The sequence below is a fragment of the Delphinus delphis genome, chromosome 5 (genome assembly GCF_949987515.2).
Source record: "Delphinus delphis chromosome 5, mDelDel1.2, whole genome shotgun sequence".
In the NCBI taxonomy this organism is placed as follows: Eukaryota; Metazoa; Chordata; class Mammalia; order Artiodactyla; family Delphinidae; genus Delphinus; species Delphinus delphis.
Genome location: NC_082687.1, coordinates 126,116,751 through 126,143,440, shown reverse-complemented (window position 1 = coordinate 126,143,440; position 26,690 = coordinate 126,116,751). Strand labels below are relative to the sequence as shown.

At 36.7% G+C, this 26,690-nt stretch overlaps 1 protein-coding gene across 5 annotated transcripts in view; it reads left to right on the top strand.

Moving 5' to 3' along the window:
* Nucleotides 1–26,690, top strand: part of SCLT1 (sodium channel and clathrin linker 1) — a 264,343-nt gene that overhangs the window by 126,981 nt on the left and 110,672 nt on the right. For all 5 annotated transcript variants that reach the window (XR_009519466.1, XR_009519467.1, XM_060011870.1 and 2 more), the window contains exons 10-13: nucleotides 1,541–1,631; nucleotides 4,461–4,552; nucleotides 20,801–20,978; nucleotides 24,467–24,565. Coding sequence is in view for 3 of the 5 variants with exons in the window: in XM_060011870.1 (XP_059867853.1) it covers nucleotides 1,541–1,631; nucleotides 4,461–4,552; nucleotides 20,801–20,978; nucleotides 24,467–24,565 (460 nt within the window). In the remaining 2 variants the exon portion in view is untranslated. The remainder of the gene's footprint in view (nucleotides 1–1,540; nucleotides 1,632–4,460; nucleotides 4,553–20,800; nucleotides 20,979–24,466; nucleotides 24,566–26,690) is intronic.

Below are 26,690 nucleotides of genomic sequence, written 5' to 3'. Positions count from 1 at the left end.
AGCATTATTATCCTCTTTCTCAAGGCAAGAAAGCCAGGTCAGAGTGGGTGCTATGCTTATTCAGAAGTTGCTCAGTTTGTCATTACTATATAAAATCTTACTCCTTAAGTTTTTCTTTTTAGGATATATGGAATTTTATAACTGGTAGATTTGTTGATTGATTCATGTAGTAGATGCACTCCTGAAATTGTCTCTAAGCTTAGATTTACATGCATTCGTGTAAGGTGGTTTTGGAGTTGTTTTTGTTTTTGTTTTGTCATTTGGTGAATCATATTGCAAGTAGAAAAAATGTATGTCTAATAAACTCAGATTTTTATAAATTGGATTCATTTAAAGCAAAGCATATTCTTAAGTGCTTAATCTTATGAAATATTGGTATCACTTTTTCTGGTAGACAGTATATCATAGAGGATTTGGTTTAAATACCAATTTCATTCTTGTTTGTGAATCCTTGGGCAAGTTGGCAAACCTGTCACCCTCACTCTCTTGACTTCAGTTTGATATAATAATAGTACTTATTTACAGGTATTGTGTTAAGTGAAACGATGTCTACAAAGCATTTAGGACAGTTCCTGGAACCTAATAACTACCTGATACATTTTAGCTATTAGATTTTTATTTCCTGTTGTTTTTATGCTAACCAATTATGGAATTATAAATATTGTTAGAGTCAAAAGTAGTGAAGTAACATTTGCTGTGAGTTTTGCATCAAATAATTTCTTTAGGTTCAACAGCACTAATATGATTTATATTTATAATACATACATAAAATATAATTAGGAAACAAGTATGGGCAGTTCCTACACTAAAGTACCTTCCTTCCTAAAACTGTATGTTTTTTTCCCCATAATCCACATGTTCTGTATTTACACGTAGTATTTAATTGGTATAATATTAAAACTCTTTTTTTCTGTTTCAGAAAGTCTTATTTTTTATTCTAAAATCTTTTTCTATGGGGAGTCAAGAAGATATTGAAACTTATTGATAGTATTAGAACATTCAAAAACTTGTCCTTTTTGTCCTTTGCAGCTTCAGTCTCAGAAGAAAGTAAATATTAGACCATCTTGTGGGAAATGTTTCAGTTCATTATGTTAAGTGATTATATAATACTTCTGGTGTTTAAGGAATGATCAAGATGTTGAAACTTAGGTTCATTTTCATAGAAAGGCCAATCAGCGATATTTCACTAACTCTGTTCAGGAAATTATAGACATAACTATATTCTGCTTAATGCACTGACATTCTTGTTAGGTAATTTATCAAGATGATAAAGTTCTTCATGAAATCTATTGAATTATTTGAGTATAAAGCTTAATTTATCCAAATAAAGTATTAATGATTCCTACTTTGTACTCATCCCTGCAGCTATATTTTTTCTTCTTCACACTCTTCGACATAAAGGGATCTTTCAGTATTTATCCCTTACATTCATTTTTAGGTGTATCGTGGTTGGTACTGATTTTACTAAATTTAGATTTCTAATTTTAAAAATTTGTATGGTCTATGAAAACAGTGTTTGTTGATTTACTTTGTACTTTAGGCAAGCCAAGTTAGATCTGAGAGTTGCAGCAGCAAAAGTGGAAGAGTTAACTAAAGTGACGGAAGATCTTCAAGGACAGATGCAAAAGAAGGTATCTTCCTTTTTCTAAGACAACTGGATACAGATGTCTGTAGCTTTGTTTTCTATGTATTTTATTGTTGATCTGTTTTGGATTAGGTGATAAAGAGGATTGCTGGAAAATTAATCATTTTATTGTCCTCAAAATATGAAATATGAAATTAGGAAGCTAAATTGTAACATTGAAAATAACTTTATTTCTATTCACTATACCCTAAGTCAGTAAACATCACAATATCATAATCATCCCTAAACACATCATTACTGAAATGCATGTTAATGTAAGATCAAGTTTTAGTTAGTTGGTTATATGTAGATGGAAAAGGAGTATTTAGTACTACGTTTTGTTTAATACTACATTTTGTGTTATTGGCATAAAAGACTGGTTCTTTTTACATGTAATGGGGAAGTTTCAAGAAGGTGTCAAGGAAAGGTCAGGCTTTAGATTTAGATGGATCTAATTATTAAAGCTGGAAATTAGAGGGGAATCTGTAAGAGCAACAAAGCCACAAAGAGGATGAGCCCTACCTCTGCCCAAATCTTGACGGATCCTCAAATTATGCAGGCACAGTGAGTTCCCTGGGAGCCTAGTTAGAAGAGCAACAGTGGAAAGAAATAAGAACTCATCACAGATGCCAGCTGCTGTACACTGTAGGGGACACACTTCAGAGTTTGAGTCTAGGTAAGATAATTGCCTAACTGAACAAAAAAAGCTAATAAGCTTCGAAAAAACAAAACAGAATCCAGAGAAACTGTGATTCGTTATCTTTATTATCCAGTTTTCAATCAAAACTTACTAGACACTAAAGTATGCTTGGTGGGGGAGGGGGAGGAAGAAGAAGTTGATAGAAACTCATTTTCATTGAGTTTGGATTTAGCTGTTGGATTTAGCGGGCAAAGAAAGGCTTCAAATAAGCTATTATAAACATGTTCATGGAATTAAAGAAAATCTATTTTTAAATTAGAGTAAAATAAGATTTTAGTGAAGGAATGGATAGAGAATGTTTAATTGAGAACTAGAAAATAATTTTAAAAATAGAAATTCTAGAGTTTAAAAGTACAGCAACCCAAATAAAAATTTCATTAGATGGGCTCAAAAATTAATTGGAATGAGCAGAAGAAATAATCAGTGAACTTTAAAACAGATCAATAGAAATTTTCCTGTTCAAAGAATAGAGTTTAAAAGATGAAAGAAAAATGAACAGGACCTCAGAGATCTGTGGGACAATATGAAGCAAGCCAATCGAAGTGTAATTGGAATTGCAGAAGTAGGGGGCAGAAAAGATGTTTAAAGAAATAATGACTGAAAACTTCCAAAATTTGGTGGAAAACATTAGCAAATCCAAGAAACTCAGTGAACCCTTAGTACAATAAACACAAAGAAAATCACTTTAAACACATCATGACAACACTGACAGCCAATTATAAAGAGAAAACTTGAAAGCAGCAACAGAAAAATGATATGAACAGGGAACAGAGATAAGAATAAAGGCTGACCTCTCATCAAAAAATTGTGGAAGCAGAAAACACTGAAGCAATATATTTGAAGTGCTGACGGAAAAAAATGCTCATTAAGAATTCTGTGTCCAGGGACTTCCCTGGTGGCGCAGTGGTCAAGAACCCGCCTGCCAGTGGAGGGGACACGGGTTCAATCTTTGGTCCAGGAAGATCCCACATGCTGCAGAGCAACTCAGCCCGTGTGCCACAACTACTGAGCCTGTGCTCTAGAGCCCGTGAGCCACAACTACTGAGCCCACGCCCTGGAGCCCGCGCGCCACAACTACTGAGCCCACACGCCACCACTGCTGAAGCCTGCGTGCTCCAGGGCCTGAGGGCCACAACCACTGAGCCCATGCTCTGCAACTGCTGAAACCCACGTGCCTAGAGCCTGTGCTTCACAACAAGAGAAGCCACCACAATGAGAAGCCCGTGCACTGCAACAAAGAGTAGCCCCTGCTCACTGCAACTGGAGAAGGCCTGCGTGCAGCAACGAAGATCCAACGCAGCCAAAGATAGATAGATAGATAGATAGATAGATAGATAGATAGATAATCGTATGTCCAGTGGAACTGTACTTCAAAAATGAAGGCAAAATAAAGGCATTTTCAGGTAAAGAAAAACTGGGAAATTTTGTCACTTAGTAGAGCTGTCCTTCAAACACTGTTGAAGGAAATTCTTTAGACTGAAAGGAAATGACACCAGGTGACAACTCAGATATAGGAAGAAATTAAGAGCAACAGGAGTTGTAAATATGAAATAATACATGTACATAATTTATGTTTTCTTTTCTCTTGTCAATACCTTAAAAGACTTGACTGGATTTATAAAGTATGCACATACACTATATGACAACAAAGGCACTAAAACCTAGGATGTTTCATGGTAATAAATCCACTGTAGCAAGGTTTTTTTGAGATGATACAAATAAAACCTATTAATTTATTTTAAAGCGTCACTATTTAAAGTAGAAATATCCTATGATTATAACAGAATGCAGCATAACCTAGCTAAGAGAACATATTCTGAGGGCAAATTATCTGCAACAAATCCCTGCATTGTTTTTTTAGACTTGCTCTATAGAAATAGTTGGAATATTGATAGAAATCCATATGCAGTGACTGTTTTGATTATTGTTTTACTAATACAGAATTGATAGTGAGGTTCTCCTCCCCCTTTTTTAGTATATTTATGGTTTGTTTCCAAAGTGATATTGCTTTAAACTTACATATGAAATTCTAGCAATATAATAACTTTACAGAGTGAACTGTTTTCTTTATGCTGTTTAATGATGTATTGAATTTTTACAAACTTAAAGTAAGCATCCAGTTTCTTTATTTTCTAGGAGGAGGATATGGTGTCTGCCCAAGGAAGAGAGGAAGCATCAGATAGGCGCTTACAGCAATTACAATCTAGTATAAAACAATCAGAAACAAGGTAAACTGCTAAATACATCTAGCTTTGTCTATAAGCTTCAAAAGTTATTCCACATTAGAGTTTGTTTATGATTTATGATATCGTCTAGAATATATATTTTATAAATGCTAAACAAACTATAATCATAGGTTTAAAATCTGGTTTGCTGGACATTGTTTATTAAAAAATCATATTCAAAAGATTGAACATGTGTTTTGAACATATATTGAAATATCATTTTTGTCTTTGCCTTTTCTCAAAAACAGTAATAGTCAAGTTTAGTTAATCCCAAAATCAGAAATGTTCTTTTCATCTTAAAGCAGAAAAAAAAAATAGTGAAGTTAGGTAAAAATTATATAGAAAAATCATTTCTTACTGAGAAATACTTGAGAAATCATTATAGATGTTTTTCCTGGAGTCTTTTTTTTTTTTTTTTTAGATTAGCTAACTTTATTTATTTATTTATTTATTTTAAACATCTTTATTGGAGTATAATTGCTTTACAATGGTATGTTAGTTTCAGCTTCACAACAAAATGAATCAGTTATATATACACATATGTTACCATATCTCTTCCCGCTTGCGTCTCCCTCCCTCCCACCCTCCCTATCCCACCCCTCCAGGCGGTCACAAAGCACCGAGCTGATCTCCCTGTGCTATGCGGCTGCTTCCCACTAGCTATCTACCTTACGTTTGGTAGTGTATATATGTCCATGCCTCTTTATCACTTTGTCACCGTTTACCCTTCCCCCTCCCCATAGCCTCAAGTCCATTCTCTAGTAAGTCTGTGTCTTTATTCCTGTTTCACCCCTAGGTTTTTCATGACATTTTTTTTTTCTCAGATTCCATATATATGTGTTAGCATATGGTACTTGTCTCTCTCTTTCTGACTTACTTCACTCTGTATGACAGACCCTAGGTCTATCCACCTCATTACAAATAGCTCAATTTCATCTCTTTTTATGGCTGAGTAATATTCCATTGTATATATGTGCCACATCTTCTTTATCCATTCATCCGATGATGGACACTTAGGTTGTTTCCATCTCTGGGCTATTGTAAATAGAGCTGCAATGAACATTTTGGTACATGACTCTTTTTGAATTATGGTTTTCTCAGGGTATATGCCCAGTAGTGGGATTGCTGGGTCATATGGTAGTTCTATTTGTAGCTTTTTAAGGAACCTCCATACTGTTCTCCACAGTGGCTGTATCAATTTACATTCCCACCAACAGTGTAAGAGGGTTCCCTTTTCTCCACACCCTCTCCAGCATTTATTGTTTCTAGATTTTTTGATGATGGCCATTCTGACTGGTGTGAGATGATATCTCATTGTCGTTTTGATTTGCATTTCTCTAATGATTAGTGATGTTGAGCATTCTTTCATGTGTTTGTTGGCACTCTGTATATCTTCTTTGGAGAAATGTCTATTTAGGTCTTCTGCCCATTTTTGGATTGGATTGTTTGTTTTTTTGTTATTGAGCTGCATGAGCTGCTTGTAAATTTTGGAGATTAATCCTTTGTCAGTTGCTTCATTTGCAAATATTTTCTCCCATTCTGAGGGTTGTCTTTTTGTCTTCTTTATGGTTTCCTTTGCTGTGCAAAAGCTTTTAAGTTTCATTAGGTCCCATTTGTTTACTTTTGTTTTTATTTCCATTTCTCTAGGAGGTGGGTCAAAAAGGACCTTGCTGTGATTTATGTCATAGAGTGTTCTGCCTATGTTTTCCTCTAAGAGTTTGATAGTTTCTGGCCTTACATTTAGGTCTTTAATCCATTTTGAGCTTATTTTTGTGTATGGTGTTAGGGAGTGATCTAATCTCATACTTTTACATGTAGCTGTCCAGTTTTCCCAGCACCACTTATTGAATAGGCTGTCCTTTCTCCACTGTACATTTCTGCCTCCTTTGTCAAAGATAAGGTGACCATATGTGCGTGGGTTTATCTCTGGGCTTTCTATCCTGTTCCATTGATCTATATTTCTGTTTTTGTGCCAGTACCATACTGTCTTGATTACTGTAGCTTTGTAGTATAGTCTGAAGTCAGGAAGCCTGATTCCTCCAGCTCCATTTTTCGTTCCCAAGATTGCTTTGGCTATTCGGGGTCTTTTGTGTTTCCATACAAATTGTGAAATTTTTTGTTCTAATTCTGTGAAAAATGCCAGTGGTAGTTTCATAGGGATTGCATTGAATCTGTAGATTGCTTTGGGTAGTAGAGTCATTTTCACAATGTTGATTATTCCAATCCAAGAACATGGTATATCTCTCCATCTATTTGTATCATTTTTAATTTCTTTCATCAGTGTCTTATAATTTTCTGCATACAGGTCTTTTGTCTCCTTAGGTAGGTTTATTCCTAGATATTTTATTCTTTTTGTTGCAATGGTAAATGGGAGTGTTTTCTTGATTTCACTTTCAGATTTTTCATCCTTAGTGTATAGGAATGCCAGAGATTTCTGTGCATTAATTTTGTATCCTGCTACTTTACCAAATTCATTGATTAGCTCTAGTAGTTTTCTGGTAGCATCTTTAGGATTCTCTATGTATAGGATCATGTCATCTGCAAACAGTGACAGCTTTACTTCTTCTTTTCCGATTTGGATTCCTTTTACTTCCTTTTCTTCTCTGATTGCTGTGGCTAAAACTCCCAAAACTATGTTTTATAAGAGTGGTGAGAGTGGGCAACCTTGTCTTGTTCCTGATCTTAGTGGAAATGCTTTCAGTTTTTCACCATTGAGGACGATGTTGGCTGTGGGTTTGTCATATATGGCCTTTATTATGTTGAGGAAAGTTCCCTCTATGCCTACTTTCTGCAGGGTTTTTATCATAAATGGGTGTTGAATTTTGTCGAAAGCTTTCTCTGCATCTATTGAGATGATCATATGGTTTTTCTCCTTCAATTTGTTAATATGGTGTATCACGTTGATTGATTTGCGTATATTGAAGAATCCTTGCATTCCTGGAATAAACCCCACTTGATCATGGTGTATGATCCGTTTAATGTGCTGTTGGATTCTGTTTCCTAGTATTTTGTTGAGGATCTTTGCGTCTATGTTCATCAGTGATATTGGCCTGTAGTTTTCTTTCTTTGTGACATCCTTGTCTGGTTTTGGTTTCAGGGTGATGGTGGCCTCGTAGAATGAGTTGGGGAGTGTTCCTCCCTCTGCTATATTTTGGAAGAGTCTGAGAAGGATAGGTGATAGCTCTTCTCTAAATGTTTGATAGAATTCGCCTGTGAAGCCATCTGGTCCTGGGCTTTTGCTTGTTGGAAGATTTTTAATCACAGTTTCAGTTTCAGTGCTTGTGATTGGTCTGTTCATATTTTCTATTTCTTCCTGATTCCGTCTTGGCAGGTTGTGCCTTTCTAAGAATTTGTCCATTTCTTCCAGGTGGTCCATTTTATTGGCATAGAGTTGCTTGTAGTAATCTCTCATGATCTTTTGTATTTCTGCAGTGTCAGTTGTTACTTCTTTTTCATTTCTAATTCTATTGATTTGAGTCTTCTCCCTTTTTTTCTTGATGAGTCTAGCTAATGGTTTATCAATTTTGTTTATCCTTTCAAAGAACCAGCTTTTAGTTTTATTGATCTTTGCTATCATTTCCTTCATTTCTTTTTCATTTATTTCTGATCTGATTTTTATGATTTCTTTCCTCCTGCTAACTTTGGGGTTTTTTTGTTCTTCTTTCTCTAATTGCTTGAGGTGCAAGGTTAGGTTGTTTATTCGAGATGTTTCCTGCTTCTTAAGGTGGGCTTGTATTGCTATAAACTTCCCCCTTAGAACTGCTTTTGCTGCATCCCACAGGTTTTGGGTCGTTGTGTCTCCATTGTCAGTTGTTTCTAGGTATTTTTTGATTTCCTCTTTGATTTCTTCAGTGATCACTTCATTATTAAGTAGTGTATTGTTTAGCCTCCATGTGTTTGTATTTTTTACAGATCTTTTCCTGTAATTGATATCTAGTCTCATGGCGTTGTGGTCAGAAAAGATACTTGATACAATTTCAATTTTCTTAAATTTACCAAGGCTTGATTTGTGACCTAAGATATGATCTATCCTGGAGAATGTTCCATGAGCACTTGAGAAAAATGTGTATTCTGTTGTTTTTGGATGGAGTGTCCTATAAATATCAATTAAGTCCATCTTGTTTAATGTATCATTTAAAGCTTGTGTTTCCTTATTTATTTTCATTTTGGATGATCTGTCCATGGGTGAAAGTGGGGTGTTTAAGTCCCCTACTATGAATGTGTTACTGTCGATTTCCCCTTTTATGGCTGTTAGTATTTGCCTTATGTATTGAGGTGCTCCTATGTTGGGTGCATAAATATTTACAATTGTTATATCTTCTTCTTGGATCGATCCCTTGATCATTATGTAGTGTCCTTCTTTGTGTCTTTTAATAGTCCTTATTTTAAAGTCTATTTTGTCTGATATGAGAATTGCTACTCCAGCTTTCTTTTGGTTTCCATTTGCATGGAATATCTTTTTCCATCCCCTTACTTTCAGTCTGTATGTGTCTCTAGGTCTGAAGTGGGTCTCTTGTAGACAGCATATATAAGGGTCTTGTTTTTGTATCCATTCAGCTGATCTGTGTCTTTTGGTGGGAGCATTTAGTCCATTTACATTTAAGGTAATTATCGATATGTATGTTCCTATTCCCATTTTCTAAATTGTTTTGGGTTCGTTATTATAGGTCTTTTCCTTCTCTTGTGTTTCTTGCCTAGAGAAGATCCTTTAGCATTTGTTGTAAAGCTGGTTTGGTGGTGCTGAACTCTCTCAGCTTTTGCTTGTCTGTAAAGGTTTTAATTTCTCCATCAAATCTGAATGAGATCCTTGCTGGGTAGAGTAGTCTTCGGCTGCAGGTTTTTCTCCTTCATCACTTTCAGTATGTCCTGCCACTCCCTTCTGGCTTGTAGGGTTTCTGCTGAGAGATCAGCTGTTAACCTTATGGGGATTCCCTTATGTGTTATTTGTTGTTTTTCCCTTGCTGCTTTTAATATGTTTTCTTTGTATTTAATTTTTGACAGTTTGATTAATATGTGTCTTGGTGTATTTCTCCTTGGATTTATCCTGTATGGGACTCTCTGTGCTTCCTGGACTTGATTAACTATTTCCTTTCCCATATTAGGGAAGTTTTCAACTATAATCTCTTCAAATATGTTGTCAGTCCCTTTCTTTTTCTGTTCTTCTTCTGGAACCCCTATAATTCGAATGTTGGTGCGTTTAATGTTGTCCCAGAGGTCTCTGAGACTGTCCTCAGTTCTTTTCATTCTTTTTTCTTTATTCTGCTCTGCAGTAGTTATTTCCACTATTTTATCTTCCAGGTCACTTATCCGTTCTTCTGCCTCAGTTATTCTGCTATTGATCCCATCTAGAGTACTTTTAATTTCATTTATTGTGTTGTTCATAATTGCTTGTTTCATCTTTAGTTCTTCTAGGTCCTTGTTAACTGATTCTTGCATTTTGTCCATTCTATTGTCCATTCTATCTCCAAGATTTCGGATCAACCTTACTATCATTATTCTGAATTCTTTTTCAGGTAGACTGCCTATTTCCTCTTCATTTGTTAGGTCTGGTGGGTTTTTATCTTGCTCCTTCATCTGCGGTGTGTTTTTCTGCCTTTTCATTTTGCTTATCTTACTGTGTTTGGGGTCTCCTTTTTTGCAGGCTGAAGGTTCGTAGTTCCTGTTGTTTTTTGTGTCTGTCCCCAGTGGCTAAGGTTGGTTCAGTGGGTTGTGTAGGCTTCCTGGTGGAGGGGACTAGGGCCTGTGTTCTGGTGGATGAGGCTGGATGTTGTCTTTCTGGTGGGCAGGTCCACGTCTGGTGATGTGTTTTGGGGTGTCTGTAGACTTATTATGATTTTGGGCAGCCTCTCTGCTAATGGGTGGGGTTGTGTTCCTGTCTTGCTAGTTGTTTGGCATAGGATGTCCAGCCCTGTGGCTTGCTGGTCGTTGAGTGAAGCTGGGTGCTGGCATTGAGATGGAGATCTCTGGGAGATTTTTGCTGTTTGATATTATGTGCAGCTGGGAGCCCTCTTGTGGACCAGTGTCCTGAAGTTGGTTCTCCCACCTCAGAGGCACAGCACTGACTCCTGGCTGCAGCCCCAAGAGCCTTTCATCCACAGGGCTTCTTAATTTGGGATGATTCGTTGTCTATTCAGGTATTCCACAGTTGCAGCGTATATCAAGTTGATTGTGGAGCTTTAATCCGCTGCTTCTGAGGCTGCTGGGAGAGATTTCCCTTTCTCTTCTTTGTTCTCAGAGTTCCCAGGGGCTCAGCTTTGGATTTGGCCCCGCCTGTGCGTGTAGGTCGCCGGAGGGCGTCTGTTCTTTGCTCAGACAGGACGGGGTTAAAGGAGCCGCTGATTCGGAGGCTCTGGCTCACTCAGGCCGGGGGGGTAGGGAGGGTCACGGAGTGTGGGGCGGGCCTGCGGCGGCAGAGGCCAGCGTGACGTTGCAGCCTGAGGCGCGCCGTGCGTTCTCCCGGGGGAGTTGTCCCTGGATCCCGGGACCCCGGCAGTGGCGGGCTGCACAGGCTCCCCGGAAGGGCGTGTGGCTAGTGACCTGTGTTCGCACACAGGCCTCCTGGTGGCGGCAGCAGCGGCCCTAGCGTCTCATGTCTGTCTCTGGGCTCCGCACTTCTAGCTGCGGCTAGCGCCCGTCCCTGGAGCTCTCTCAATCAGCGTTCTTAATCCCCTCTCCTCGTGCACCAGGAAACAAAGAGGGACGTAAAAGTCTCTTGCCTCTTCGGCAGGTCCAGACTTTTCCCCGGACTCTCTCGAGGTGCACTAACGCCCTGCAGGCTGTGTTCACGCCGCCAACCTCAGTCCTCTCCCGGCGCTCCGACAAAAGCCGGAGCCTCAGGTCCCAGTCCCGCCCGCCCCGGCGGGCGAGCAGACAAGCCTCTTGGCTGGCGAGTTCCGGTCGGCCCGATCCTCTGCGCTGGAATCTGTCCGCTTTGCCCTCCGCACCCCTGCTGCTGTGCTCTGCTCCGCGGCTCCCAAGCTCCCCCACTCCGCCTCCCGAAGTCTTCACCCGCGAAGGGGCTTCCTAGTGTGTGGACACTTTTCCTCCTTCACAGCTCTCTCCCGCTGGTGCAGGACCCGTCCCTATCCTTTTGTCTCTGTTTAGTTTTTTCTTTTGCCCTAACCAGGTACGTGGGGGGTTCCTTGCCTTTTGGGAGGTCTGAGGTCTTCTGCCAGCGTTCAGTAGGTGCTCCGTAGGAGTTGTTCCACGCGTAGATGTATTTCTGGTGTATCTGTGGGGAGGAAGGTGATCTCCGCGTCTTACTCTTCCGCCATCTTCCCGGAAGTCTTCCTGGAGTCTTATGGAACAAAAATTTTCAGTTACCTTTGAAGGTCTGAGCTACTTTTTAAATATATTCTGTAACTTTGTCTTTAATTGCTGTCTTAATGCAGATGTTCATTCTAGAATCTTTTGTTGTTGTTTTCTAGTCCTTGTTTGATATTCCCTTAAGGAACTTGAAAATTGTCATTTGTAATCTATTAAAGACACAGTGACTACAGCACATAAAATCATATTATGGTTTATAGCTGAAAAATCTACTCTGTATGATTGGAATCTGTTACACTCAGAAATAGTCTACTGATCTGAGGACATCAAAAATTGAGATCTCAGTTCTAGTCACAGATCCATGGCTAATACTGTTTGTTCAGAAAAAAATTAGTGTCTTTGAGCTTCTGTTTCTTGTTCTCAAAAATGCTAATAAAACTAATTTCTTTGCTCATAGTGGGTTCAGAACTAATTGATTTTAACTGCTAACTTGAGATTCTGATGGAAGATGTTCTAATTTTTAAGTGCTAGGGTTTTTGGGGTTTTGTTTTGCATTTTTCTAAACTTTTCAACAGTTGAATGATATTTGACTGCTTTCTTGAACTTTTTTGTTAACCTTAGAGAAAAGTCTGTGGTTGTAGTTTTTTCATTTGTTATTTTAGTAGCATTATGTGCTATGAAAATAAATGCTAGAGACTTGAAGTAGTGAAATCTGAATATGTAAATTTCAGTTCCTTTGATTCTGATAGTATTTCATAAGGAATCAAGTTGTTCATAGATGCTTTAAGTTGTCTTTCTAGTACTGAAGACTCTGAGATTTTTGTTGTTTTTTCTTCTGCTTTTAATATAAAGTTATAACCTAACTGAAAGCTTCCTAAAAAGAGATTACTGCATACGTAAGAAAATCTAAGGATATTTTTTAAAGTTCAGTATTCAGCTAGCTGCCTTTGAGAAGAAAATTTTTACGTTGGCTGTCTTTTGGAGCTATTAAATTAATGTTGTTTCTATTATGATTAAAAAAAAGTTATATTTTAAAGTTAAAAAAACTCTTGTATTTTTATATAAGAGAAAGCAGAACTATTAGTATAGTTGATATGTGTCTATAAGCAATGTTCAGCCAGTGTTTTAAGTGTGAATATATCCTGTTTAATGGAACTACCAGCTATGGAAAAACTATGTTTTTAATGGTCATCTTTGTTGCATAAACTCAAAGACACTTTGGCCTCCGTAAATACTTACTATTTGAGTTATTAAAATTATATTTATTATTTATAAAATTATTATTTGTGATCCTTTCAAATGCCACAAACACCTAGGAAGCATAAATCATTTTCTCCCATCTTCCAAAAAAAGGCCTCTGCCTCCCTGCTTTTTAGATGATTCACGGGTACTGGGAATTATCTCCAGGGAACGCCAGTTCTCTGGGAAAGACTGCTGATTTGTATATTCTCTGTTGAATAAGGTCGGAGTGAAATGAATAGAATTGCTTTAAACTACCTCTTCATATTTTTGTAATTTGGTGTTTCTTTCAAAGTAAGAATGTGCCAATAAGACTAAGAATTCGAACCATTGTTCTTTCCTTGTTGTGATTTGTTGTCTCCACCTCCCCCGCTCCCATTTTAAGGGATACCATTCTCCCTCAGCTTCCTGAGTACACATGGAAGGTACATTTTTTTAGACATTGTTTAGAAATATCTTTATTCTACCTTTAAAGGTGATAGTTTGGGTGAGTAATGAATCCTAGGTTGGAAATCCTAGGTTTTAAATCATTTTTCCTTAAAATGTTGACATTTTCCTCATATTATCTAGCTTCCAGCTGCAGAAAAAAAAATTCCTGTGTCATTCGAAATTCCTGCTTTGTGTGTTTGACCTGTTACCCCACCCCCGTGGACCCCGTCCCAGAGACTTGCGGGATCATCCACCCACGACCTCCACAGTTAATATTCTACAATTGCAGATGTGCACATTTAGTAAGAATTCGTCTTCAGTCATTTTACTGGGGACATTTCAATATAGAAATTCATGTTCTTCACTTCTGGCAATATTTTCGGGATTTTCTGTTGAATAATTTTTTTCTCTGTTTTTTCATTTTTTCTTTTAACATAATATTAGCTGGATATTGGATCTAATGGATTGATTCCCTAATTTTCCTGTTTTTTCTCTCCCATTTTCCATTTCTTCATTTATTTTCTCCTTTCTTGGGGGTTCCTTTAAATTTTCTTCTAACTAACCATTTGTTGAATATTTTATTTTAGCTATCATAAATTTTTTAAAGAGCCATTTCTTATCCTCCGAATGTTTCTTTTTCTATAGTATCTTAGTATAAATATTATATCATCTCTTAGTAAAATATATTAAAATATTTTTAAGGTTTTATTCTGCCATCTGCATTGTCTCTGATTTCTCTAACATTCCTTTGTTCTTTGTGCCTGTCTTCCTTCCAAAGGCTTGATGATCCTTTCTATCCATTGATATTTAAAAATAAGACACCAAAGTGCCTGTTTCACCAGCACATATACTAAAAACTGGAATATACAAAGAAAATTAGCATGACCCACACTCAAATCCATGAAACGTTCCATGTTTTTAAAAATCAAATTCACAGATACAGAGAACAGATTGATGGTTGCCAGAGGCAGGGAGTGGGGAGGGGTGGGTGAAATAGATGAAGGTGGTCAAAAGGTGCACACTTCCAGTTAAAAAAGAAATGAATCACGGGGATGTAATATACACCATGGTGACTATAGTTAATAATACAGTATTATATATTTGAAAGTTGCTAAGAGAATAGATCTTAAAAGTTCTCATCACAAGAAAAAATATTGTAATTGTATATATGTGGTGATATCAACTTGACTTATTGTGGTGATTATTTCAAAATATATGCAAATACTGAATTATTATGTTTACACCTGAAACTAATAAAGTTTTCCCTCAGTATCCACTGGGTTTTGGATCCAAGACCCCTGTGGATACCAAAATCCATGGATGTTCAAGTCCCTTATATAAAATGATACAGTGTTTGTATATAACCTATGCACATCCTCCTGTATACTTTTTTTTTTTTTTGGCGGTACGCGGGCCTCTCACTGTTGTGGCCTCTCCCATTGTGGAGCACAGGCTCCGGACACGCAGACTCAGCGGCCATGGCTCACGGGCCCAGCCGCTCCGCGGCATGTGGGATCTTCCCAGACCGGGGCACGAACCTGTGTCCCCTGCATCGGCAGGCGGACTCTCAACCACTGCGCCTCCAGGGAAGCCCCTCCTCCTGTATACTTTAAATCATGTCTAGATTACTTACTAATACAATATAAATGCTATGTAAATAGTTGCCGGTGCACAGCAAATTAAAGTTTTACTTTTCAGAAATTTTTTTTTAATATTTTCATTCTAGTTGATTGAATCCTGTAATGTGGAAACCACGGATATGGGGATTGACTGTAATGTTGTATGTCAATTATATCTCAATTTTTTTAAAAAGTAAGATACCAAAAAGTAGATAGGTAGGTAGGTATGTATAGGTGGGCTTATAGTCTGGCAGACTAACTATATTATGTTTAGGCAGTGAGCTGGCTTTTTCCTTGGGCAGTCCCCAGATATCAGAATCTGAGGGTGCTCTTTCTTGAGCCAATTTCTCCAGAGTAGGATCCATCAGTCTTTTGACGTGGGCTGGGAATGGAAGTGCACAAGCCTGAGTGTATTCCAAAACCTGAAGAAAGAGTCTGGCAGGTGATAATGTTCAATACGCAAACTTTCCTTCAGTACCCTGGGTTTTGTTATGTTTTCTCACCACCAACTTAACTTGAAATGACAGCGCCTTGCTAGATAGTTATAGATAGATACATAGATCTGAATCGTAATTTAGGTGGAAGTTTCTTTTTTTTTCCCTCATTGGGGTATAGTTGCTTTACAATGTTGTGTTAGTTTCTGCTATACGAATTAGCTATATGTATACATATATTCCCTCTCTCTTGGACCTCCCTCCCACCCCATCCCCAATCCCACCCATCTAGGTCACCACAGAGCACCAAGCTGAGCTCCCTGCACCATACAGCAGGTTCCCACTAGTTATCTGTTTTACACATAGTAGTGTATATATGTCAATCCCAATCTCCCAGTTCATCCATCCCCCCGCTTCCCCCCACCATATCCACACGTCCATTCTCTACATCTGCGTCTCTATTCCTGCCCTGCAAATATGTTCATCTGTACCATTTTCTAGATTCCACATGTAGGAGTTAATATACGATATTTGTGTTTTCTCTTTCTTACTTAATTCACTCTGTATGACAGACTCTAGGTCCATCCACATCTCTCCAAATGACCCAGTTTTGTTCCTTTTTATGACTAATATTCCATTGTATATATATGTACCACATCTTCTTTATCCATTCATCCATCGATGGACATTTAGGTTGTTTCCATGACCTGGCTTTTGTAAATAGTGTTGCAGTGAACATTGGGGTGCATGTGCCTTTTTGAATTATGGTTTTCTCAGGGTATATGCCCAGTAGTGGGACTGCTGGGTCATATGGTAGTTCTAGTTTTGGTTTTTTAAGGAACCTCCATACTGTTTTCCACAGTGGTTGTATTAATTTACATTCCCACCAACAGTGCAAGAGGGTTCCTTCCCTTTTCTCCACTCCCTCTCCAGCCTGTATTGTATGTAGATTTTTTGATGATGGCCATTCTGACTGGTGTGAGGTGATACCTCATTGTAGTTTTGATCTGCATTTCTCTAATAATTAGTGATGTTGAGCATTTTTTCATGTGCCTCTTGGCTACCTGTATGTCTTCTTTGGAGAAATGTCTGTTTAGGTCTTCTGCCCATTTTTTGATTGGGTTGTTTGTTTTTTTGATATTGAGCTGCATGAGTTATTTGTATGTTTTGGAGATTAATCCCTTGTCAGCTGCTTCATTTGCAAATATTGTCTCCCATTCTGAGGGTTGTCTTTTCATCTCGTTTATGCTTTTCTTTGCTGTGCAAAAGCTTTTAAGTTTCATTAGGTCCCATTTGTTTATTTTTGTTTTTATTTTCATTACTCTAGGAGGTAGGTGAAAAAAGATCTTGCTGTGATTTATGTCAAAGAATGTTCTTCCCTGTTTTCCTGTGAGCGTTTTATAGTGTCTGGTCTTACATTTAGGTCTTTATTTCATTTTGAGTTTATTTTTGTGTGTGGTGTTAGGGAGTGTTCTAGTTTTATTCTTTTACATGTGACTGTCCAGTTTCCCAGCACCGCTTATTGAAGAGGCTGTCTTTTCTCCATTGTATATTCTTGCCTCCTTTGTCATAGATTGGGCGACCATAGGTGCGTGGGTTTATCTCTGGGCTTTCTATCCTGTTCCATTGATCTATATTTCTGTTTTTGTGCCAGTACCATACTGTTTTGAGTACTGTAGCTTTGTATAGCTTTGTGTAGCTTCAGGCTTCAGTATAGCCTGAAGTCAGGGAGCCTGATTCCTCCAGCTCTGTTTTTCTTTCTCAAGTTTGCTTTGGCTATTTGGGGTCTTTTGTGTTTCCATACAAATTGTAAAATTTTTTGTTCTAGTTCAGTGAAAAATGCTATTGGTAAGTTGATAGGGATTGCATTGAATCTGTAGATTGCTTTGGGTGGTATAGTCATTTTCACACTGTTGATTCTTCCAATCCAAGAACATGGTATATCTCTCCATCTGTTTATGTCATCTTTGCTTTCTTTCATCAGTATCCTATAGTTTTCTGAGTAAATGTCTTTTACCTCCTTAGATAGGTTTATTCCTAGGTATTTTATTTTTTTTGTTGTTGCAATGGTAAATGGGACTGTTTCCTTAATTTCTCTTTCAGATTTTTATTCATTAGTGTATAGGAATGCAAGAGATTTCTGTGCATTAATTTTGTCTCCTGCAACTTCACCAAATTCATCTATTAGCTCTAGTTGTTTTCTGGTGGCATCTTTAGGATTTTCTATCTATAGTATCATGTCATCTGCAAACAGTGACATTTTTAATTCTTCTTTTCCAATTTGGATTCCTTTTATTTCTTTTCCTTCTCTGATTGCCGTGGCTAGGAGTTCCAAGACTGCATTGAATAATAGTGGTGAGAGTGGACATCCTTAGGTGGAAGTTTCTATTTGGCAGTATAGCATATTTGTTAAGAACACTGACTCTGGACCCAAACTGACTGAGTTCAAACTCCAGTTTCACCAGTAACTAGATCAATAACCTTGGGCACATTGCTTACCCTTTTTGTTCTTCCGTTTCTCTATCTATAAAATAAATATAATGATTTAACCTACCTCATAATTTATATGATATAATCTCATATCCTACCTCATAGGCTAATGCTATAACCTATTTCATAGCATCATTGAAGATATTGAAGATTATGTTTTCTTTAACATATGTAAAGTACCTAGCACAAAGAATGTTCTTACAGGTGTTTGTTATTATCATTGTTGTTACTATTATTATAGAGCGGGAATTTGGCCCAATTTTAGTAAGTTGAAAGAAAGGATTCATATAAGATTTGGCTGTAGAGGATATAGAAGTGCTTTATGAGAATAATAACAGGTGTAATATGTCTTTTATGTTATAAAATTATGGAAACCTTTAAATTATGAAGCTGATGATCTGAATCTACTTTCCTATAACTCCACCCCTAACACCAGCGTGACTTTTCAGAGCCACATGGTTGCTGTGGCTGATGGACTGTTAAATACATGTAAATCCTTTAGTTGCAAGGCTTTTTCTGACATGTGTGGGTGTGAAGCCTGGAGGTGAGTGTCAGAGTGCCTTGACTGAAGATTGGAATTCACAGAGTCCTAAACAAAGCTTGCCCTGTTGAGACACATGGACTCTTGGGAGATGAAGATGGCATAAACCCTTCATGAGTCCACCTCCTCTGCCTGGCCCCCAAGAGGCCATGGTGAAGTGAATGGGTGAACTGTGCTAGAAAGTGCCAGATGTCCTGTACCTCTGTGGGAGAGGTAGAGATTGCTTCGTCTTCTACCACAGTGCTTTAACCAAAGTAACATGGAGTGAAGCATGTCATGTATGTAAATCATTACAGTATGAGAGGACTGTATTCCATTAAAAAGCAGAGACCTGCAGATTTTGATTAAAGCCTAGTAATGTGTTATTTTAGAAAATACCTTAAAGAGTAAATGAACTAGAACAAAGGTATCAAGAAAGGAAAGATGAAGATTTGTTTTCAATTTAAAATAAAGGTGTTAGTGGAGAATATTAACAACTGTAAACAAAAGGAAAGCAGGAATGACAATATTAATATTACATAAGGTAGGGTTTAATGGGAAAAACAGAAAATAGAATAAAGAGGGACCTTATATAATGAAAAAATAAATCACCATTTTGAAAGAGGTACAACATTAATAAACCTAAATATGGCAAAGAATAGGACAGCTAAATGTGTGATGGAAAAGCTGGGAAATGCAAGGGTGACAATGAAAATACAGTTATGTTCATTATGGCTTCTCATGCCACCACTTAGAAAAGAAATGCCTGAAAAAAACCAAAGAAACATATGTAATGCAAGGGAAGAACTGTCTTATCAGAACATATCAGAACATATTGTAAAGCCACTATAATCAAGTTAATATGACTTGGGCCTAGACTAGACAAATAGATCAGTGAATCATGACAATTGATAAGTAAATCATGATATTTTCACATTTTAGATATAAGGGTTTATTTCAATTCATCAGTTACTAATGGTACTCATACAACTGGCTATCAATCTGGAAGAAATTTAAATTGGACTCCTGTCTTATAGCACATTCAGAAGTAAATTCCAGATTGATTAAAGATTTACAGGTAAAAATATTAAAGTCATAACATTTTTTTGAGGAAATCTAGGAGCTTACATTAACCATCTATGGATAAATGAGATCATCTTTATAAAAACTGAAATCCCAGATGTTGAAAAAAATAGTCAAATTTAGCTGTATTCAAGTGAGCATTTTTAGTGTAATAAAGATTTCCTAAATAGAGTCAATAGGCCACAACAAAAAAGTAGATTTGGGAAAAGATATTTGCAGCATACAGAACAGACTGAGGGTTAAATATCTTAATATTCAAAAAGTTCTTATAAAGGGACAAGCAAAATTAATAAGCCATCAGGGAAAAGTAGGCAAAGGATATGAGGAGGAAATTGAAAGACAATTCACATAGCTAGCAAACTTTTAAAATATGCCTGAACTCTCCAGTAATTAGGGAGATACAAATTAACAGTAAATACAAATTAACAGTGAGGAGAAGTTGCATCCGTCAGACTAGGAAAGGAAAGAGCTTCTGGATGTATTTCTTGAAGGGATTTTTACAAGGTGTTATTGAATAAAAAAAGCAAGTGCAGAAAAGGGTATATACTATGATCTTAATTTTTATAACACGAAAAATTGTGTTTAAAAACCTGTGGATTGATGTGTATATACTGTGTATGTATATTTATGTGTATATGTGTGTGTATATAAGAATCATATGATTTTGTGAACATGGAGAAAAATATTCAAAGATACACATTAGTAAGTTAACATGGGTTACCTGGGTAGAGAGTAGTAAAGGGGAACCAAGTAAAAAACTAAAAGACAAAAAGACCATATAAATAGAAAGAACAGCTTATTCTTTAAGCGTTTGCTTTATAACACTGTCATGTAACTGTATAAGACAGTATGAGTTAACATAAGTAGGAAAGTGTAGAAAATGTAACATAATCAGAGTCATAATATCTAGGCTCAGTCTAAGCCCCACTGCTCATTATTCATATGACCTTAATTAAATGTTTAAAATGTTTAAGCTCTCTGGGTCTGTTTGTTATTCTTTTAAATGGAAATAATGAAACCTACTTTACAGAACTTTTGTGTGAATCAAATGAGAAGATACATGTGAAAGTAACTGTAATAATGCCTGTCCTGTAATAGATACTCTGTAAATCTCCTGTCTCCCTCCTTTTTAGAAATATTTAACTTTCTCAACGTTACTATTAATTTTTAGGTTATGTGTGACAATCCAAGAAGCTACCCAATTAAGAGCAGAAAAAATACATTTGGAAAAACAGACCAGAGACTTACAAGCAAAGTGCTATGAATTAGAAAATGAGAAATACGAAGCTATTGTAAGAGCCAGAAATAGCATGCAACTCCTGGAAGAAGCTAACCTTCAAAAAAATCGGGTAAGAAAACTAGTAACCATGTTTATAAATAATAATAAATAGATAATAAATAAAATAATGAAATACTGAACATTCCCCCGTATGACCTGATAGTAAGGGACTCAGTAACTACAGAATTAATGCATAAAAATGAAATTGCTCACCATTAATAGACATACTATTGATACATTCTTGATGTTAAGAGTTAACATCATAAAATATGATAAAATGTCAACCGTCTCCTAAAACTTTCATTAGATGTTTTTTATGTCGCCAGTCCTTGTGTAACTAATCTTCATCCCCTGTAGTCTTATACTTTAAAAAAAAAAATCTGTTAAAGTACTTACCACAGTATGTATACTCTGTATTTTAGTCACTTGAATCAGGTGAATCTTATTAATCTTCATTTCGCCTTCATTACTTACACAATTACTCTAATAGAGCAGAAGCTTAATTGACAGGAATTAAATTAACTATAAAGATTTATTAACCCAAGCCTTCATGTCACTGCTCCTTTTTTTTTAACCCTCTAATAATTGTGATTACTATGCTACCACATATCACATCTTTTACCACTTTCATTTAATGGTATTTAGTTTATAGAAGTCACAAAATAGGTTTGCTTTTTTTTTTTACATCTTTATTGGAGTATAATTGCTTTACAATGGTGTGTTACTTTCTGCTTTATAACAAAGTGAATCAGTTATACATATACATATGTTCCCATATCCCTTCCCTCTTGCGTCTCCCACCCTCCCTATCCCACTCCTCTAGGTGGTCACAAAGCACCGAGCTGATATCCCTGTGCTATGCGGCTGCTTCCCACTACCTGTCAATTTTACGTTTGGTAGTGTATGTATGTGCGTGCCACTCTCTCACTTTGTCACAGCTTACCCTTCCCCCTCCATATCCTCAAGTCCATTCTCTGGTAGGTCTGTGTCTTTATTCCTGTCTTACCCCTAGGTTCTTCAGGACATTTTTTTTTCTTAAGTTCCATGTATATGTGTTAGCATACAGTATTTGTCTTTCTCTTTCTGACTTACATCACTCTGTATGACAGACTCTAGGTCAATCCACCTCATTACAAATAGCTCAATTTCGTTTCTTTTTATGGCTGAGTAATATTCCATTGTATATATGTGCCACATCTTCTTTATCCATTCATCTGATGATGGACACTTAGGTTGTTTCCATCTCCTGGCTATTGTAAATAGAGCTGCAATGAACATTTTGGTACATGACTCTTTTTGAATTATGGTTTTCTCAGGGTATATGCCCAGTAGGGGGATTGCTGGGTCGTATGGTAGTTCTATTTGCAGTTTTTTAAGGAACCTCCATACTGTTCTCCATAGTGGCTGTACCAATTCACATTCCCACCAGCAGCGCAAGAGGGTTCCCTTTTCTCCACACCCTCTCCAGCATTTATTGTTTGTAGATTTTTTGATGATGGCCATTCTGACTGGTGTGAGGTGACACCTCCTTGTAGTTTTGATTTGCATTTCTCTAATGATTAGTGATGTTTTTAATGTTGCTGGCTCCCTTACGAAGCAATCATTAAATTATTATTTCATTTAATCAATATTTATTGAATTCATAGTGTATGCATAGTACTCCACTGGGACATATGGGGATTACAAAGGAAATACTTTGTTTTATTTATGTTTTCTTTCTTATATGATAGATGGTTTTCCAAGAGAACTATTAAAAACAAAACAAGCTATAAGTTGCATGGTAAGAAGCTACTAAGAAATAAAAAAGAAACAATTATCCAAATCTAAGCTGTGGGGAATGCTAAGGTGCTTTTTATACCTTTCAGATACTATTCCCTTCTGTGATCTTTTAGAATGGATGAAAGGAACAGAATACATAATATGCTTGGGAATTCCTCTAAACGCCTAAGTTAACTAGAAAAATTAAGAACAGGGCAGAATTGTGTCTCTCTCTTCTCCGAAGCCTATGAGCATTCTTAACATCAGGTCATAAAAATGAATATTTTCTGTGGAGCACAATGGACAGAGAAGGTAGTAGTAATAATACTCATCCCTGTCCCTTAAATCTTTTCATCCAAGTCTCAAATCCACAAATTGGGCTTGAACCGTAAATTGCCTGTTTATGGCTACAGTATTAAGTTCCCTCTTGACTTACTGCTTAATTACCAGAGGGTTCCCACCTTCAGTTGCTTGTTCCAAGAAGTTCTCTTAACCAATCATACAAACAGGTATGAAGCACAACCTTACCATAGTTTCTTATGAAACTTCCCTTTTCCCCATTGTCCCATTCTCCATGACAAGATTGTTATATCAAAACAGCTATTACTTCTCCCTAGCTTACCTATTTAAGTAGGAGGAAGTTTATTAAACAACAAAAACAGAGATAGGAATGTGTATGGTATCTTTGCAAGACAGTGGGATCAGAACACAGAGCTGCTTACTCTGTAATGATATTTATAAAAAAAAGAAAAAAAAGATTCATTCAAACCTAAAATTGGAGGAGTTCCAGGCTCGGGAAGATATTTGAACTAGACATGTTAACTTGGGACTTTTCAGCATATAAATGGCATTTAAAACTGCGAGATTGGATTAGACCACCAAGGGGTGGATGTGGATAGAGAAAAGGACCAAGGACTAAGACTTGGGTAGTTCAATAATAGAGAGGTTCAGGAGAAGAGGAAGAAACAGCATTGCAGACTCAAAAGGAATAATCAGTGAGTTAAGAGGAAAACCAATACTAGGGTGTGCTAAAAGCCAAGTATAGAAAGTAAAACAAAGAAAAGAAAGTAATCCATTATCTCAAGTGCTGTTTGACAGATCAATAAGATAATTATGCAAAATTGACTCTCATGGGTTAGCAGTATAGAGATCATGGACAGTGAAAGCCTGATTAGAGTGAACATAACAAAGTTTTGGAAATGTGCAAGTGCAGACTTTAGAGGAGTTTTGCTCCACAGGGAAGCAAAGAAATGGGATGTGACTGACAACAGAACTAGGCTTATAAGAGTATTTTTTAGGTGAGATGAAAATGATTGGTTGGTTAGAAATTTCATGGAGAGGAAGTAGGTGGTGTCTACAGTGATGGAGGTATGAGGTGACAAGGGACATAATTTGAATAAAACCAAATAATGGAAAGAAAGGGAAATCTAAGAGATTTTTCCAAGAATATAATATTTAGATTTGATTATTTGTTTTACATAGGGAATAAAGGAGAAAGAAAATTAAAAAATAATCCTAAATTCCCAGCCATAGAGATTAGAAGAGTGATGTTACTGGCTAAAACAAATATCAGAGGAAAAGAATAAATTTTTAGTTAGGACAAGGTCAGTGAGGAGGTTAAGGAAAATAAATATCATTCATAACTTAGGCAAGATCTCAAAGTGGAGATGTCTCAGAAGTTTCGCATAAGAGGTATGCTTTCAAGAAAGTGATTAGTGGATAGGTTTTTACCCATTTATTACATAATCTCTATTAATAACGATGTGACCTATAATAACATCAAATTATTATTTTCTGAAGGCTCTGCTTGAGGAGAAGCAAAAAGAAGAAGATATAGAGAAAATGAAAGAAACCGTTTCTCGGCTTGTGCAAGATGCTGCCATAAGAACCAGGAAGGAAGTAAGGGGGTTTTAATTATATTTAAAATTCAAAATTTTACAGAATTTCAACAGCTTAAGAGTAGATACTACCTAAGTTTTTGCCTTGTGGACCTAGGTAATTATTTGTCAGCTGATTGTATCAATTGTGCTAAATTTCATATAAAAATCATCTCATGATAGTAGCCCCTAACATTGGTGCCAGGGTGAGGTAGAGGTAGGGGGTAGGGCAAGTGGGAAGGAGAGAGATTTAGGCTAGGAAGAAGGGTCAAAAAGAAACTTAGAACATACAAGAAGCAAGAGAAGAAAACCCACTGTTATTTGCAGTATCTTAGAGTGTCTTAGGACTGGAGTACAAGAGAAATCTGCTTTAACCTCTTATTTTATTTGTAATGAAGCTGAAACCCATGAGAGGTTATTGGCTAGCTCAAAATTGTACACTAATTAAAGCCAGAACTTAGACTCAAACCTTCTCCTTGCTATACTGAGCCTAGCGTTGTTTCAGTTGCATCATGCAGATACCTATATGATTTGTGAATTGTGTTGTTGTTTGCAATTCCATTATCAAGACTAAATCTTATTTTTCTGTGTTAAAGCAATGAGTTGTTTCTTAGTTTGAATTGCAAGCCTTATGAAAGTTAAAACTGTCTTGGAAATATAAGTTTGCTTTCATATAAAGAGAGAGGGAAGACATACATTTATTTGCCTTTTCCTCTGGTATGGATATGAATTAATTCATAAGTGGTGTGGTAAAGTTAAAAAGTGTAAAGTGAGTTTAGGAGGAAGAAACCACAAAAACCCATTTTAAAGATGAAAAAACTGAAAAACAGAGTAGTTAACTAACTCGCTTAGGGTTCCACCTCTAGGAAGTAGCAGAACTGGGTTGCAGATGAGCTCTACTCTCAATCACTATGAGAAATTGTTTCTCGTGAATTTTGTATTTTTTTTATTTTTAGAAATTTTCAAACCCATAGAAAGGAAAGAGCCGTATAATGAACACTTATTTACCTCTCACCCAGAAAACTCTTCGTGTCTTGCTACACCCATTCCATCTCTCTCTATGTTACATACACACTCTTCCCTTCTGCCAAACATTCAGACATAGACTGCAGGCCTCATGACACTTCATCTTGTCATCTGCTTCCCCAGAAAAAGGACATTTTGCTACACAACCACACCACAATTACCATGTCTTAAAAAAAATCAACATTACTTCAATTCACACTCGAATTTCCCTAAAATATTGTTTATAGCTGTTTGGTCTTTAAAATTCAGGATCCCATCCATGTTTATGCATCATTGTATTTGACTACCACGTCTCTGTAGTCTCCCTCAATTTAACCCAGTCCCCTGCCTTCCTTTGTATATGACAAAGAATCCTTTGTAGAATCCTTCAGAATATTCCACATTTGGATTCATGTGACTGTTTCGTTTTGATTAGATTCAGGTCATTTCTGGCAGAGTGATGTGTATACCTACATCCCACTTCATCACATCAGGAAGCTGTAATGTCAGTTGTACATTGGTGATGCTGAGCTTGACCACATGATTAAAGTGTTAAGACCAGATCTTTCCATTTTATACTTTATGAATAATTGGGAAAGATACTTGAAGACCATGCAGCTATCCTTTTCCACCAAAATCTTTCATCCAGTGGTTTTGTCATCCATTGATAATCCTTGTCTAAAATAAATAAATATATTGGGTAATTAGAAATTCTATTTCTGTCAATCTTTCTATACATTTATTAGTTGTTATTTTTTGGTTAGGGCTAGAGTCCTGCCCCCTTTGTTTGTTATGATGGATTCGTTTTTATTTTTTTATTTCATGATTCATTGCCATCAGTCTTCATTTTTATTCTCAATTTGTCTCTCTAGTTTTCCTGGATAAATGATATTTCTCATCTTGTACTTTCCTTGCCTCAGACCTAGAATCAGCCAGCCACTTCTTCAAAAAGCCTTGGTTGTAATTTTTAATTTGATATTTTGTCAGATAGATGGATTAGCAAAAGTAGAAATTCCTGTTTTCATTTTTACTGTAATATTTACATTAATATGCTTTCCTGCATATTCATAAAGACTATCTATGAAATTATTAACATAAGTGATTTCAAAATATATATACTATTATGATCATAAACCCTCATG